A 16,632-nucleotide genomic window follows, 5' to 3' on the forward strand; every position below is an offset into this window, starting at 1 on the left:
GGGCCGGGAAGACAGAGTCAATACTCCTAATTACAGTCACGCTAAATAGTCCGCATCGGCGGGTGTATTGAACGTGTGTGCTAAGTAGCTTTACAACTCCATAAGGTACATGGTACAGCTCAGAACAAATAGAGGACGGGTCAATTGTGTCAGATTAGGGGCGTACTTGGTTGTTAACATTTTATTCAAGTTTCATTTATTGTGTACAATTTGGAACTATGTTAGCTTGATCTGGATATGGTCATTATGACGAAATTACAGGTTGTTTGTTTCTACTTCAATTGATATGTAAACAAGGAGCAGTGCAGCAACGTGCCAAGATTTTGATGAAATGTCTTCTACACCGAAAATGTTGAACAAGAAAAAATGTTGTTTCTTCATGTCGTCAATATAGTATAGTATAGAATTGCTGTGTTACTGTGACCAGTTATCAAAGCTGTGTTGTTTCCTTTAAGTGAGTTTGACACTGATATGGTAAGATGTTCTAATGTAATGAAGTGAATGTTGAAACTAAAACAGAAGTCAGCGAGATTTTCATGGCTATTACTAACAATTGTAAATAATCATTTCGCATATGGTTTCGTAATCATAATGATACAATATGAACTATAAATTATTCAACGTTCGAAAGTTTACCCACATTAAACGTGCTTATGGATCCCAACGAAATGCTGGACATATATCTGTGATGTTGTCATTGGGACTTGAGTTTCAAGAGGTTCTTTGAAATTAATCAGAATGGGATCTTTGATTGTTGATCCACGTACCAACAAAACTGTGTTTACATTCTTCTCGGAATTCGGCGAGGAATGGTCAGGTAAGCACCTCTATAAATAACACTTGTACATATATTATGAATGAGAATCATTCTTTCATTTTGTGTTTCAATGACGTGAAAGTAAATGTGGACATAAAGAATGATGTGTTTTCAACACAATTTTTTCATTATCTAATTTTCAACTTTTCTATTCAAAGACATTGCCACTTATTCCTAGAAACATTGGCTGGTATTCATTTAGAGTTTTCCTAAACGAGATTAAGGACCAATATACCTTATATGATATTTATATCAACAAAACCGTCTGAATCTTTAATTAAACGCCATATCCTATGCAGAATACAGTCGAACCTCGTTGTCTCGAAATCGGATGATAAAACTTGGAGATATTCAAGTATGCGATTTAAATACGTTTGAACGTTAAGCGTGAAGTTTAGCCTTGACCGACCAAATGCTTCGAAATATGCAGGGTCTTCGAGTTATAAGAGTTCGGGTTAGCGAGGTTCAACTGTTATTCACTGTATAACAACATAAAGACATAACAGTCTTAACATGAGCAACATGACATTATTTCTACCACGTGAAGTGTAATAAAAAGGTACAGAAATATCGAATTTTCTACAAACTTTTATCTCCTTGTTTCATTCACCATCTGGCTTAGCGCCAATAAATTTCAAATTTACATTTTCAGTAAATATTTTGTTTATGTCTCTCTCGATAAGCTGTCAAATGCTTACATCACGGTTGTTGCGCTGACTTTATAATGAGATTTGCAGTATTACAGTGGCATATTATCATAGATCTACTATAAATCTTATATATACATATGTGTCTAATGCTGTGAAATAACGTTGGCTGTATTATAAAGACGGTATTGAGATGTTTTGTTGTGTGATGGTGGCAACATAACAATGTTTTACTTCACAGTAGAAAACATTGAAATGGCAAGTCTACAGCTTGTTACGGACATTACAGAACACCTCTGAGAGGTGTCTGTAGAAGTAGTGGAATATTTGTACAGTAATATATCAAAGTATTTCTACTATAATCTCACACCATCCGCCTTGTCACGATTTTCCCACAATCAATAGAATTACATAACGAGATCTCGTCTGGAACACGAGTTTGCGGAACCTTTTCGCCATCATTCTGTTTTATATCTCCTGACAAACAGATGCCGATACAGTGCGGACCGATGTAGTATAGTGTTTTATCACATCGTATATTTATAGTCTTATTGTGGTAGACAATGAAACGAAATTTCTACCGATATTTTTCCTTTGAACTTATATCTGCTGTAGAAATTCATAAAAAAATCTTGAGCGCGGATTTTTAGACTTGCTTGAGCTAGCTGAATTCTTCGCTTTGATTATCTCTTCTTCATTTGAAATTTTTGTCAGAACCAGTGATATAAAGGAAATCATAATTACAAAGGCTTATTTGTTGATTAGTAATTAAGATATTATAGAAACCGGAGCCAACTTATTCATTTTTATAACCCTGATAGCAATTGTCTCTTTAATATAAAGAATGCTTAAAGTTTGATATTAACAGTAGAATTATTTTCCTTCCTAAAGTCACATTAAAAATGATCTTATTTTTAGTCTTAAGTTTAATGAAAAAAGACATACTCCAATAAGTGATGTGCTGATATGTACTTTATTCCCTATTGTGTCAAACGTATTTAGATATCAGTGAACTGTAATGGCAACAGAAAATTATTATCATTACAATCTTAACGCCACGTCGACACATAAAAAGTCATTAGGGACCCCAACCGGTGAAAGAACAGTAGAAGATGCTATGGAATACAGAGAACATGTTGCTATCAACTTCTCATATGGCAATACATAACAGTAAGTGAATATGGTACAATTAATTTTATTTTAACATAAAACTTAAATCAACTAATACGTTATCCTCCTGCAACAGGAAACTGCAAATTTACTTCCCAAAATATTTTGTCTCACACTGCAAATCAGTTCGACCATATGGAACGACACGGTTGAGTAATGTCTTTATCACCATCTCCAAGCTTGCACCGTTCCCGACGAAAAATATGGCAATCCGCCACGCTGCTGTTCAGAAATTAATAACTTTTGTATACGGAAAGTATTTGATTTTAAACATTGAACTCGTCATTGCTATAATCAGCTTCATTTCCTGTTCACGTTTTAAAACCACAAAACATTTAGCCTGAAGATGTATAATTTAAACTAAAAGCTTATTGAGTTTCATAAGGAGATATTTCTAGGCTGATTAAGTAATGGAAAGTTACGAAATATTTTTTTCTATTCTTAATATAGCACAAGATCATGTTTCTGGCGACTGGTTTAAACTTATTAGCTTGTGGTCATAAATTAATCAATTATACTTAATTTGACTCTTGTATGAAGAAAATTAAATTTAGCGTCAATCTTCAGATAATTAGAAAACTTTGTGTTTTTCATGATTATTTTTATTTCAAATATTGCAAGGTTTATTGTTGCATGCTTTGCACGTGGAGAGTACGTGTTTTTTTATATCAGAAATACACATTGTGTTCCAGCAAATTGTCAATTAAAGTTGTCGTGTTCAAAGTTGTCGTGTTCACAGTTGTCTTGTTTAAGAAGTTAAATAATGTACTAAAACCACTCGATCTCAAGACGAAATTCAATGGTGTTAGAGATCAAACAAAGGCACTATTTTTACTCCCTTAAGAATACACTTAGCCTTTGAGCCAACCAATTAGTTACATAGCATGCGATTGCATACAAGCCTCCTAGGTTTTAAACTGGGGGCCCTTTGCAACCTTTGCCACGTCCCAGAAGAACGAAACAGTCGTATGATGAAATTAAGTTCATTATTTTGGCTCTACTTTATTTAATTCTAAATATGTGTTTTTAAATGTGCATACGCAAAACATCTTAAATATCATTAAACACGTTGTTATAGCATAAGTTTATATTACATTTTCAAAAGTCTTATTATGAAAACAATATCAGGAATATATTTTTAAAATTGAACAGGGATGAGCGTAAAAGTCTAACAATGAGATACTTAATGAGATTAAGAGATGACATTGAACAAATATTTGATAAAGTGTTTCAGTACGGGAGAACATTGGAAAGACCATCCTCAGCGTGTATAGCATGTGATTAATCATTTACAGTAGTTAGCAGTCTCCCAGAAAACAATTTTATTAGTTAACGTATGTAGACCATTTGTAAAAAGGGTACTGTAAATTCAATGTGGCGTCGACTTTAAATAAAGTCTATCATTATTATCAAATCTTATTGTTGTTGAAGCTGTAGGTACGAGTCGTTTACTTGTCAGATGTCTAATGTTGGAGATTTTCTTTTTCGTCCGATACCCATCCCCATTCATTGATAATGATAATAAGCAAAACAAACGAAATGTGTGTTAGTAAGACGAAATCATTTATATTCCATCCCTGGTTGAAATTGTTCAATTTTTACTAAGCTGTCTTTTAAAAGAACAATTTTTAAAACTTTAAAAAACTAAAAAACAAAACAAAACAAAACAAAAACAAAAACAAAAACCCCAATCAAACAAAATCAAAAAGAGAAAAATATTATGAAAATGTGTGGAAATTGCACTCTATAAACTCTCTATGTTCCAATCGAACGAGTGTTTGTTTCCAATTTTTTCGAGCATTCACAGTTTCATTACAGTTATTTCATTACATAGATACTTCAGATTGTGTTATCTATGGTACATGTTATGTATCTATAAACGTGTATATATATATCTCCATGTGTAATTAAACGAATACAAATACTGGAAATGTGTTTCTTTGGTACGTGTTTTGTATTGATATACATGTATAGAACTTGGTGTGTAAATAAATGAAAAAAAACCCTCCCAATGTGTTACATTGTATCGATATTAGCGTTTTAACACATCTCCATTTGACCGTGACATAGTAAAGAATAAAAATACGTCAAATGGTACGTTTATTGTTAAAGTATCTGATAAGACATAAGACATTTTAGAGAATACAGCCAAATCTAACTACAGCAACAAAAACGACAAACATTACTACTGATGGGATCAGACTTTATGTAGTATTGGCAAGTCTATGTGTAAAGTAGGACGTATGTGTTATTTCGTTTGATCGATACAATCTGACATCAACCTTTGTGTTGTCCATGATCATGCACGCAGCCCGCAAAGGGATTCAGAAACACATTGCTGGCTTTGATTTGAATGCAACAAACATACAGGTGGATATTTTTGTTTCAGATTAGGGATGAATTTAGAAACAATTTGGTCCCTTGTGAACCATCGTAGTGTAAATGTTGCATCATATTTGCAAGAGGATTTACACAAGGACAAAGTATATCAAACTCACTCTCTTGACCATGGCACATCGATTTTTAATCCCCTGGCCGAATGCTAAGAAAAAATAGTTTGCCGTGATCTACAAAAAGTTCATTTTGTGAATGCTTTGTCTACACGTTTTACAGACCTGTACATATTTGTTGTTTCATCTTAGACGCAAATGCTACATACATACATATGTATCACTGGATCTCTTTGTCACTATTCAGTTCACTTTGTAGATAGTGAGATATACATTTTAGTAAATTACACACACACACACCAACAGATATACCATCAACACATACACACCAACAGATATACCATCACCACACACACACACACCAACAGACATACCATCACCAGACACACACACACACACACACACACACACACACACACACACACACACACACACACACACACACACACACACACACACACACACACACACAAATAGACATATAAACTCTTGTTTATTGAATCATTTGAAAATATAGTGAAGATCAGCATTATGGTAAAGTTGTGAATGATTACCGTTATTCGAACAATATAACACTCGTTCTGGCGTGGTGAGAGTCCAGAAGAGTATGTTTGAAATATTGAAATTGCCTCTGGGGCATTTTATAGTGAAAGCGATGCTGCCAATGTGTTCGGTGCTTTAAGTACACACTCAGACGGTCCGAAATTACTTTTGACACCTCCATGAATTCTTTACGTAATTTGAAATGGAACAAGTTGCTGAAACCACGTAAAACTTGGATAAGTATCTACATGCCACCGAGTGTGAACCTGTGTACTGCAGTGTGGTAATTAAGGTTAGAGAATAATAAATGGGTATGTGATATATACACTGGTTACTCAAGTCCCCTTTGAATTCTGAGTACTGGCTTCTTCGTCGACAGACCAATTTCTTGCTTTTTTGTCTTTATTGTAGGAACGAACGTTTTCCTACAAAAATGTTTTATTCTTATTTGCTTTTAAATACAAAGATAAATTAATTGGTTGTAAATATATCAAAGCTAACCAAACAGAATTTCTTTATCAATCTTTAACGGTCAGTTGTCAGAGGCTAATTTTCAATGATCAGTCTTTTTACGGTAACTCTTCAACAATAACCCTTTCAACAGTAAATATACATTGGCAAATTTTCGATAGTGAACAATGACATCTTAACACTAAATCTTTCAAGGTCAATCATTTACTCTCACGATACACAATCTGAGTCGAGGATCCCATATGACTCTCTATAGTTATCGTTAAAGGGCCATACTTTTTCGATTTTGACGTCATCACACTATGACTCCACTTGCATTGTGATGATACATGAGACACAAGTTTGTAGTGAGAAGGTAGCGAAGAATTGCCCTAAAATATGAAGTGTAAATGGTAATTAATCATTTTCGGTTGACTTTAGTTTTGATAAGGCGAAGAATATTGAATCTCTGGTAGACTTTTTCAAAAATATTCTGAATATGTAATTTCCACGATGCATCATTTGTAAAAACTTGTCCTTAATGTTAATTGGATGTTTTGTCTGTAATATGGCGATTCTAAAAAGTTATAGGAGGGTGATGAGTCATGCTTTCTAGAAAATGCAACTGAATTAATTGATTTAGGATTAAATTTAATATCCTATGTATTTGCCCATTCACCAATGTAAGTTAGGTCTGTTGCTAGTTCCTGTGCTGCCTGGGCTGGGTTGTTGTCAACAATTAAATATTAAGATGTGTGTCATTTGCATAGAACTTAATATTAGTAGAAATATTAGTAGAAATGTTTTCAGTGATATCATTTATGTATAGAAGGAAACGAAGTGTCCCTAAGACTGATCCTTGTGGTACCCCGGCATTTATTACCATAAACTGTGAATGGTAGCTCAGTGCTAACTCTTTGCATTCTATCAGAAAGTTTTAAACCAAATAAGTAAATTTCCATCAACACCATCTTTGTTTAGCCTATAAAAGGGACCTTGGGGCCACATTCGGTCAAAAGCCTTACTGATATCACAAAAGACATACATTAAATCCTTACCCTGATCTATATTACTGATGATTTTATTATATATATAAACAAAAAATGCTTAAACTGTAGCACCACCTGGTATGAATTTAGATTGATGCCGAGTTATATGGATACTTGTAAGAGATTTTGGTGAAGTGCTTGTTAAGGATTTCTGCTTTGTCAATAGGATGGTGGAAGATTTGATTATCAAGGGGAAGGATAGAATAGGATTTGTTAGAAAAGCTGGCGATAGATTTAGATATCTTCCAACGTTTATCAGGAGGGACCATATCATCATTAAGAGAAATTTTTGTTATATAGTTAGCTTTTGCTTTACGAATAAGGTGAATAGTTTCATTCCTAAATAGCCGGAACTTGTACTAATTATTAGTAGACTCTGCTTTACCATGCATTCCATTTCTTTGTCTTATTTTGAGTTTGATGATGTTACGCATCCAAGGTTTATCATCAGAGCGTTCTGCTATTACTTTGCTTGGAATAAAACTATTGATCTGTTCTATTACTGACTGGATCACAGTAGTAGTGAATGAGTCAATGTCTTGATCAGAGGAAAGATATAACCAATCAACATAAAGAAAAGCATTGTTCATACATACGAAACTAGCCTGATCATACTTCAGTATGGATTTTTTATGACTCATTTGCTTAAATATATTAAAAGAAATTACCGCATGAACTGATGAATACTCACTACAGAAGGGTAGTGATACAGAAGCATTTTTGATAAAGATTCTGTTGTAAGTAAAGATTGTGTAATTGGACGTAGCACTCGCCGTTGTGATTTTTGTTGGTTCGTTGACGAGACTAGATAAATTATGTTTGGTAAGTAGTCTTATTAGACGGTGAAGTAAATGTACACATGTCAATATTAATATCACCTGTCAATATTACACCCAAAGAGGTATCGACGGCTTTAGCCAGAGTTTCATCCGACTTATCCCAATAATTTACATTACTCTCTGGTCTATATAAGTAGGAGGCGTACACAGACATATCACAGTCTCCCGATAATATTCACTCAACATACGCCTTCATCTCGCATACATATAGAGATCATCCGTAAATGACCATAGGTGTTTAAAGATTATTAAACAATATAGGACAAACGATTCTTCATTAATAATGATGATGATGATGATGATGATGATGATGATGATGATGATGATGATGATGATGTCGTTGTCTAGTTTATAATATGACCATTTAAAGCACAAGTAAATGTATATGCAATTTTATTATCAATTATGTGAAAACTTAAATGGACATATCTTTACTAAAAGACGTCATTAAAGATACACATGACATAAAAATTATACTTTGAGATAACACTACGGATGAAATTCAAATCAAATTACGGGTTTAAAGCAGAACTTTATCACAAGTAGACTTTCGATTCATATTGCATAATGTTGAATTAGATACCTCTAATTAAAATAAACACCTGTAAAGTAGTATACGAATATCTAAAAGAATGCTTATAGAATGCTGTTCTGTATTTAGGAAAATAAAAGAAGGAATTCCCCTTCTTTATAACTTGACTGACTTAAGTAAACAAATGTTGCTTTATACAAATCGAGAGCCTCATCACTGATTATCAATATACCATAGGTATAGATATCAATTGTTGCAAATTGGGGAAGTTAAGAATATCTATTACATTTAAAATAACTGTATCAGATCTTTTTGAAGTCAATGAGACTGTTTGTCAGTAACAAGTTGTTAGTATTACTCCATACAGAACATGAAATGCGGTGAAACGATGACTGTATACTCTTTTTAAAACTCGTATCTTTTTGTCAACTTGTTACAAGCACAATCAAAGGGATTGATCCAAGAAAAGCAACTATCTATACAAAAACTCCTGGCAATTTGCCACAGTTTCTGGGATAGCGTCGTCTACTTTCATTTTCATTCTCTATGTTTCGCGAGCTTTACGGAAGAACCAATCAGCTTCATTGAGATTTTGTTCGAGTTTGACTCATTTAATTTAGGGTCTTCTACTTACTAGGTAACAGGGAGTCCTCACTTAATTTACTCTCAACCTCATTAGCTGACTTGCCTTTAACACTTTGAGAAATGTCACAAGTAAAAATGTAGGAAATCTTTCAAGTGAAATATTAAGGTCTCAGTATCGTACGTTGTGGAACAACAATATTTATACTCTTGAAGTATGATGATACTCCTTTAAACATTTGAAATCTATGGATTATTCTGAAACACCGTAATCCTAGAGACGAAATAAGGACACGTGATGGTTAGGATCAAGGGTTCTATGCAAACTTTAAAAAATGTCTATACTTTGGGAACAGGCGTTTCCTAATCTGTATCTGAAATATTTGCTTCTTATGGTAGTTATACAAAACCTTTGATCCTTTCCTGTTGATTAAATTTGTTTGGATACTCTAAAGATAACAAGTCTGTTAAACGAACTTTTTCATCAAACCATTCCAATACAAGTAAATTGTTAACGTTTAGTAATGACCGCCCCCTCTAACAGAAATGACAAATATGCACTTAATCCATTTAATCCGGGGTTTCAATGATATAATGATACAAATGCACCATTGAAAACAACTTAAAAATAATTGCCATTTCCTGCTTCGTAATCATCAAAGAACTGGCGTGTTATATTAGCCATGTTCTGATTATTTTCAGTTGTAGACAATATCATTTCAAATCGAGAAAATACAATGACTTTCGTTGTGATGATGGTAAATACCAAGCAAAATAGATTTTATCTTTTTCGTTTTCTCTGGTCAAGAGGTACTTGGCAATGTACTTGGTCGTCCTTGTTACAATGATACAAAAGATCCCTAACGAGTTGGATATCATGCGGAATGTCCTGAAATTAGACCATCGATTTCATGGATTTCTATCGATACAATACTATGTTGAAGGCGTTCAACTCGCTCTGGAAGAACAAGTTAGCGTGGGCAGCCATCAGGGATTAAGGCGAAATACGTTGATACTGATAAAATAACACGATTTCAATACCTGGTATTGTGGCATGAGGATGAAGATAAAGGTTATATTGGTATCATTTTCGTATGTTGAAGAAGTATGAACTATTTAAAATTATTCAGATGCTGACATCGGCTGCTTGACTAGAATCCATTGGCACGGAATACGGAATTTTGAGTGTTGAGATTAACTAAGGAGTTCGTGGCTTCCGATTCCTCTTACATATTTTTAAACAATATCATTTTGATGTGAATTGGCACGGAATACGGAATTTTGAGTGTTGAGATTAACATGTATTGTACATTTCATCTGGTTTTTATATAGTTGCTTTTTATATAGTATCCTTTGAATGATAATGGATTAGATGAGTTCGGTTGCTGGTATGTTTTATGTACACCTAAGGAGTTCGTGGCTTCCGATTCCTCTTACATATTTTTAAACTTAGAAGTTAATGAATATCAATACTGCTGCCTCTATTTTGATTCTTTTTAATGAATCCTCCTAAATTGTTCTGCTCGGAAATGTCTGAAAAAACATGCCTAATAAAGTCCATTAGTTGTAACAACGTATTGATGTTGAGCATATTTTTATGTTAAACCCTCCTCTGAAGTGATCGCATTTCATTTACAGTCTCGGTAGTAAAAAGTGGTGTTGAATTCCTATATAAAAACGCAGAGAAAGTCATATATGTGCCTTATATTGGAACACTGACCCAAAGGTGAATGGGTGTTATGCTTACGTCGGAAAAACAACATTTGAACTGTGTATGGATTGCTTAAAAGTCATTTAAGATAGAGTACTCTATTCGGGGAAACTCCAGTTGCTTTGTAAATTCCGACGCAAAGGAATCCAGCGTGGAAATATCAAATGAACACAATTTTCAATGTTAATGTTAGATATTGAATATTTAATTTAATGGTTTTATGAGCAGGAACAAACCATTGGGTTAAATAAATGTCATTTCATCTTTAATTCCTTAAGAAACAATGAAAGCGATAACATACAATTGTTAATGCTTTTAAGAGTCTTCTATTATGATAGGAGTCACAAATGTTGAAAAATGAGTTAAAATAGTAAAAGGAGTGAGGTTTATAGCAATTCATGAACAAGTATCTATATGTATACTTTCCACTTCCCATGTTAAAAGAGTACTTGATCTACAAAATGGCATAAGTTACGACCTTTAATGTATATAGGTTCTGACACGGATAATTAATAAGCATTTTTGTTTCCTCCCTTGAACATCATAAAAATATAACAGCCAAGGGAAAGTGTCATAAAAAGAGATTTCCTATAACAGAAAAGGTTTTTAACATCGTCCTTTTCAGTAAAACGTTTTCTTGTCTTTATATAGGTCAAGCTGCAGTCGAGGCTCTCGTGTTAGGCGTTATCATGGTGTTTGCTTTCATCGGAAACGGAATGGTTAGTATATCTAGTATATCAATACAGTCGAACCTTTTTATCTCGAACTTGTATAACTCGAAGAATCCACTTAATTCTAACAATTCCGTCGGTCCCTGCCTAAATTCTAAATTTAAACAAAGTATTCGAACTCTCTTCAATTGAATACTCGAAGTTTTCCCGTGGTCCTGCCGAGTTCGAGATAACGAAGTTTGACTGTATATTGAATATTTATAACAATCAAGCCAATATGATTCATTTTTTTCATAATACATTTCTATGTCGCCCCTATGTGAACAATCAGTGAGAAATGTGTGAAAATAAATACCTTCTTTTTAAAACGAACATTTATCTTTACTTATACTGACAGATTACGTTCTAGCCTGGTTCATAGGTTTTTTAACTTCAATAAGCATATCAGTTATCATCTGTATATATCATATATTTCAGATACAAAATTATGAAATATTCTTTTAAAGACATTTATGTATATATGTGTACATATGTGTGAACGTATTCGTTCTGGATCGATTTCTCTAAAGCAAAGGCTGATATTCTGTAGCATAATCTTGTTTGAAGCTTAACTCAAATGAGATTTTACAGGACGTCAATCAAATCCAAGAATGAGATAAATCGAACATTTAAGGATGATACATTATTTGCAAGTCATTCGTTGCTAATTTTATTATCCTACTTTATTACCTCCCCTTTGGGTTAGACTGTCGAAAGTCAATGGCTCATCTTGATAATGACGTCACGTGCTTGGAATTGTCTCATTAAGATCCCAGACAGAGCAAACAAGACAACAAAATCTAACCCTTGGTAACCTTTGATATATTCTTATTTCATGTAGTGACTGATATCTCATATAGGTAAGCCATCTTCAAATGAAAACATGATATCAGAAATCTACTCCGGTGGTTTGTAGACAAGGAAACACGAAACCTGTTTCTCAGAATCTTCTTCCATCAGATTGTGGTGTAAGACGTTGTAATGAAACTAAAACTACAGAACCAAACGAGATCGGGCCCGCCCTGGGCACATCGTGAAGAGGCGCTAATGAGAAAAACGCCTTCAAAGCTTTAATTGCCATGTTAAAATTAATTTCCTAGTAGTCATAAAGCTTCTGTTCCGGTATTTGTGAAACTTCTAATTAGGCATCCCGCTTCTGTCTACCATGGCATGAACATAATCGTCTGTCCACGGCGCAGAATTTCTCATTATTTAGGTATTTTTTCAGCTAACAGTAAATCCCTTGCGAGTCACTATGAACATTTGTATCTATGCAATATTCGTTGTCAGGTTGCTTTACTTATATATCTACATACACATTGTCCTCTGCCTGTCAAGTATCTAACGAGCAATGCTGTACTTATATATCTACATACACATTTTCCTCTGCCTGTCAAGTATCTAACGAACAATGCTGTACTTATATAAATAATAGTTTCTTAAGTCAAATTTGTTCCTTTTGCTACCAGACCTGTCGCTGTCCATTTTTTGTTTCTATAAAAAACATCCAGAAAATACCAACTTGGCAACATAATCGTAATTCAAACTCAAATTCAATAACACTAGGGTAAAATATGAACAAAAGAAAGATTTACACGGAGACTCCTGAAAAAGTTCAAGGAGAATAAGACTAAGTGTTCCGGAAGAGTAAGCCTCGTTGGCTTCATCGACAACATATGCCATGTAAACATTGGTCAACCCAAATAATTAGTGTCGTGTTCGCAAATAGAATCAACATGCAAACTAACGAGTAACAAATACGTTCAGCTTCAAATAGAATATTTCTCAGTGAGATCACTATGGCGACCGTAACACTTCCCCACAATTTTTATCAACCTGCATCTTTTGAACCCTTGTGTTACAAAGTTGAACTATTTTTGTCATCCATCACCGACAACACTTGTTACGCCAAATGAATCTCTTTTAAAATGCATGAATAAAGTTGATGAAAATACACCTCTATAAACGGCTGACGGACTACCAATAGTTGTCCTCACGATAGGGGTCAAACTTTGACGTCGTGTAAAACAATGGCGGCCTCCCTGACACAGATGTAGACTGTTTTGTATGCTATCTATTAGCATTGAAAACAACATTTGAAATATCTAAATTAGATGTCATTAAGATTGTTACCAAAGTTATCACTGATGCTGCAGTATATCACTATGTATGTCAAGCACACGATGGTAGTTGCAACGTGAAAGTACAAAACCTGAAGACCTGACGGTTGGTGACTATTTACTCTTTTACCCCTCCGCGAAATAATCCATACCGTTTATAACCATATAAACCAATGTAGTCATTTCCTATTTACAAAATAATAATAATAATAATAATAATAATAATAATAATAAAATAGATTGAGTACTTTATTACTGAACACCAGAAGCTTGACGTGGCGTTTACAAAGGTGTTATTAGGTTACTGCAATGCACTCTGGGAGAGACTGGACAATTTGGACTAGATTTTAAATCTCTTATGACAAGCTGTTCGTTAAATTAAGAATTAATGATTACATAATCTTAAGCACTGAACTGAAATTAAAAGAAATTATTGTCATTTAATTTCCATTGAAATTCCAGGTAGTGTGGGCAGTATACAGAAATCCGAAGATGAGGAAAACTACCAACTACTTTATATGTAACCTGGCTGTAGCTGACCTCGTGTTTGCTATGTGGATCCCATTCATCATGGTTACCCGTGTTACCCAAAGGTGGGTATTTGGGAACGTTGTGTGCAAGTTGGTCACTTATGTTCAATTCGTTTCCGGAATATCCTCCATATTAACGTTAATGATGATCAGCATTGAACGTTTCTTCAGTATTTGTCTGCTGGCAAGTAAAAAGATGACGAAAGAAATTGCCGGTTTCGTGATACTTGGAATATGGGTGCTCTCGTCCAGTTTTCCGATACCCATTGCCTGGGCACAATTGGAGCGAGAGCTGGTCCTTGATGACGTCACTTTAACCTACTGTGGAATAATGTGGCCGGAACACTTCCATATTGATGTATATCTCTCGTTCATGGTCACGTTTTTCTTCATCGCCCCTCTTATGATTATAATTATAAACTATTATAAGATTTTCAAGTTTGTACGGAGATCTTTGCGACGCACTGGACGACTAACAAGATCAGAACTCAGAACGAGACGGAAACTTCGACTCACCAAAATGTTTGTCGCGATTGTAGTATCTTTTGTATTGATGTGGTCGCCATTTTTTGTTGTCAGTTTTCTTGCCGTGTACTTAAATTCTATTTCATCGACAAAATTCACCATTACCATCATATTAGCTTTAGCAAATACGGGTCAGAATCCTATTATATATGGTTTCTTTAACAAAGCATTCCGGAAGGAATTTAAAAACATTTTCCATTGTGAAGGTCAACTGAAACCTGCTGAAATTACCGAAGTTAGCAAGAAGTACGTCGCCACGAGCGAAACATCAAAATATATTGGTACTGGCACAGAAGTCTCTGCAGGCACAAGCCAGACAGTGTAATTGGTAATTAAGATCACGTGTTTTTGTTTGTGTATTTAATTAATCAATATCACGTGTACTACTAACTGATTGCATGAGGATGGAGCATTGCCTTTGACGAGAAACGTGTTTTATACGTGCAATGCCTGTATCCATTGTATGTGTTTGTTCTTACGGAATGGTCGCATGTACGAAAGCAGGAACCTATTTGATTGTTTTCGGCCTTTTTATGAAGTTTTGATGAAATCACAAACAGCCGTGGAGGTGTGTTGGTTCACTTTTATTACAAAACGCAAATACGATGAACGTCATTAATTGTCTGGAAGGAAAATATCTCCAATCGTATTTTATCATGTTATCGAACTGTGTCATACATTTTTGTCGCCTACGTCAACATGTTGACGTCTCTATTTCAATTGGTTTGTGATTTATATGACGTCACAACGTCATCTCGATATATGTCGACGCCATGCATGATGTTTGCAACATTGTGATGTCGTAATACAGACGGCAATTTATATGGAAACATATGGAGGAAAAACTGTACAGAGGAGATTATCAACCAAACATATCATAGGAAGCAGAATTGTCGATTGGTTTTGTACAATGCATAGTATCTCAACTTTAAGATGTATATATCGCAAAGTGACGCGAATTAGATATTTAATGTGTATATTGTACTTAATCGTACGTTATGCTACATATAATCAATAAACTCATGTGTATTGTAGGACGCTGTGTGTTTTGTGGTTTTGTTTTCACGGGGTTTTTTTTTCTTGTTTTGTTGAATTGTTTTATATACATATATATATATATTTTGTCAAATGATATTCATGTTATTTAACAAAGCAAGCCTGTTTAGCCTTGGAGTTTTACAGACCAATACAGAGGACATTCCAAATCAAATACCGTTCGAGTGCTGGTGGAATATTAGTACCCGAAGTAACCTGCATGCCACTTTTTAATTAATTCTTCTAATAGAGACACGGTTCAGAATATACACATACATTTACCGTTGCTTTGAAATTATGAGATACATGAAAATTACGAAAATTTGACGGACTAGTGGCACCTTCCCACTTCGACACTTACATTTTTTGTTCACTTAGTATTTTCCACAGCCGCCACTCCCGTAGCAGAATTACGGTCCTAAATATCCCTGACGATTCATGGAAAGACGAAACAGTAGTAAGATGCAGTTTCGTTTATCAATTCACAATGTGCTAACTAGTTCTATATTCATATTTAAGCTTTTCACTTGCGTGTCTTTTGTAAAATCGTATGCATCAGAACTGGATATCGTAGGCATAATCTTCGGCAACTTTAAATTGACAATTGCTTAATGTTATGGTAGATTAATTAAGAATTTTATCAAATTTTGTTAAGAAAATCAACAGGTGTTTTAAAAAAGCAATAAAATGGACACTTATTGTGTACGTATTAATGGTAAGATTTGAAATAAAATTGATTTAATCTCTTCTTGGCCTCCCTTTAAAGACAAGGACAATGTTCTCCATTGCATTCGGTTACAGCTTGACATAAAGTAGATTTGGCATTCCACGTAAACCGATGATAATTTCGTCAATGACACGTATAGCGAGAATAGAAGTGGTCACTGATATAACGACGTCCTGCAAGCCTTAATGACTCTAA

General features: G+C 34.3%; 1 protein-coding gene across 1 annotated transcript; it reads left to right on the forward strand.

The window, feature by feature from the left end:
- The first annotated feature begins 738 nt into the window (after nt 1–738).
- On the forward strand, nt 739–15,000 carry LOC132552800 (somatostatin receptor type 4-like). Its single transcript, XM_060216994.1, has 3 exons — nt 739–817; nt 11,442–11,509; nt 14,083–15,000. The coding sequence occupies exons 1-3, from the start codon at nt 739–741 to the stop codon at nt 14,998–15,000; spliced, it is 1,065 nt and encodes a 354-aa protein (XP_060072977.1).
- The last annotated feature ends 1,632 nt before the right edge of the window (nt 15,001–16,632 follow it).

This window comes from Ylistrum balloti, unplaced genomic scaffold, assembly GCF_031769215.1.
Source record: "Ylistrum balloti isolate Yb309-2 unplaced genomic scaffold, AGI_CSIRO_Ybal_v1 Utg370280, whole genome shotgun sequence".
In the NCBI taxonomy this organism is placed as follows: domain Eukaryota; kingdom Metazoa; phylum Mollusca; class Bivalvia; order Pectinida; family Pectinidae; genus Ylistrum; species Ylistrum balloti.

Bases quoted from the DNA above. Each gene is read 5' to 3' on its own strand.
- LOC132552800 (XM_060216994.1), top strand. From the start codon at position 739: ATGGGATCTTTGATTGTTGATCCACGTACCAACAAAACTGTGTTTACA. The intron at 818-11,441 runs GTAAGCACCTCT...GTCTTTATATAG, and splicing joins ATTCGGCGAGGAATGGTCAG to GTCAAGCTGCAGTCGAGGCT. The intron at 11,510-14,082 runs GTTAGTATATCT...TTGAAATTCCAG, and splicing joins CTTTCATCGGAAACGGAATG to GTAGTGTGGGCAGTATACAG.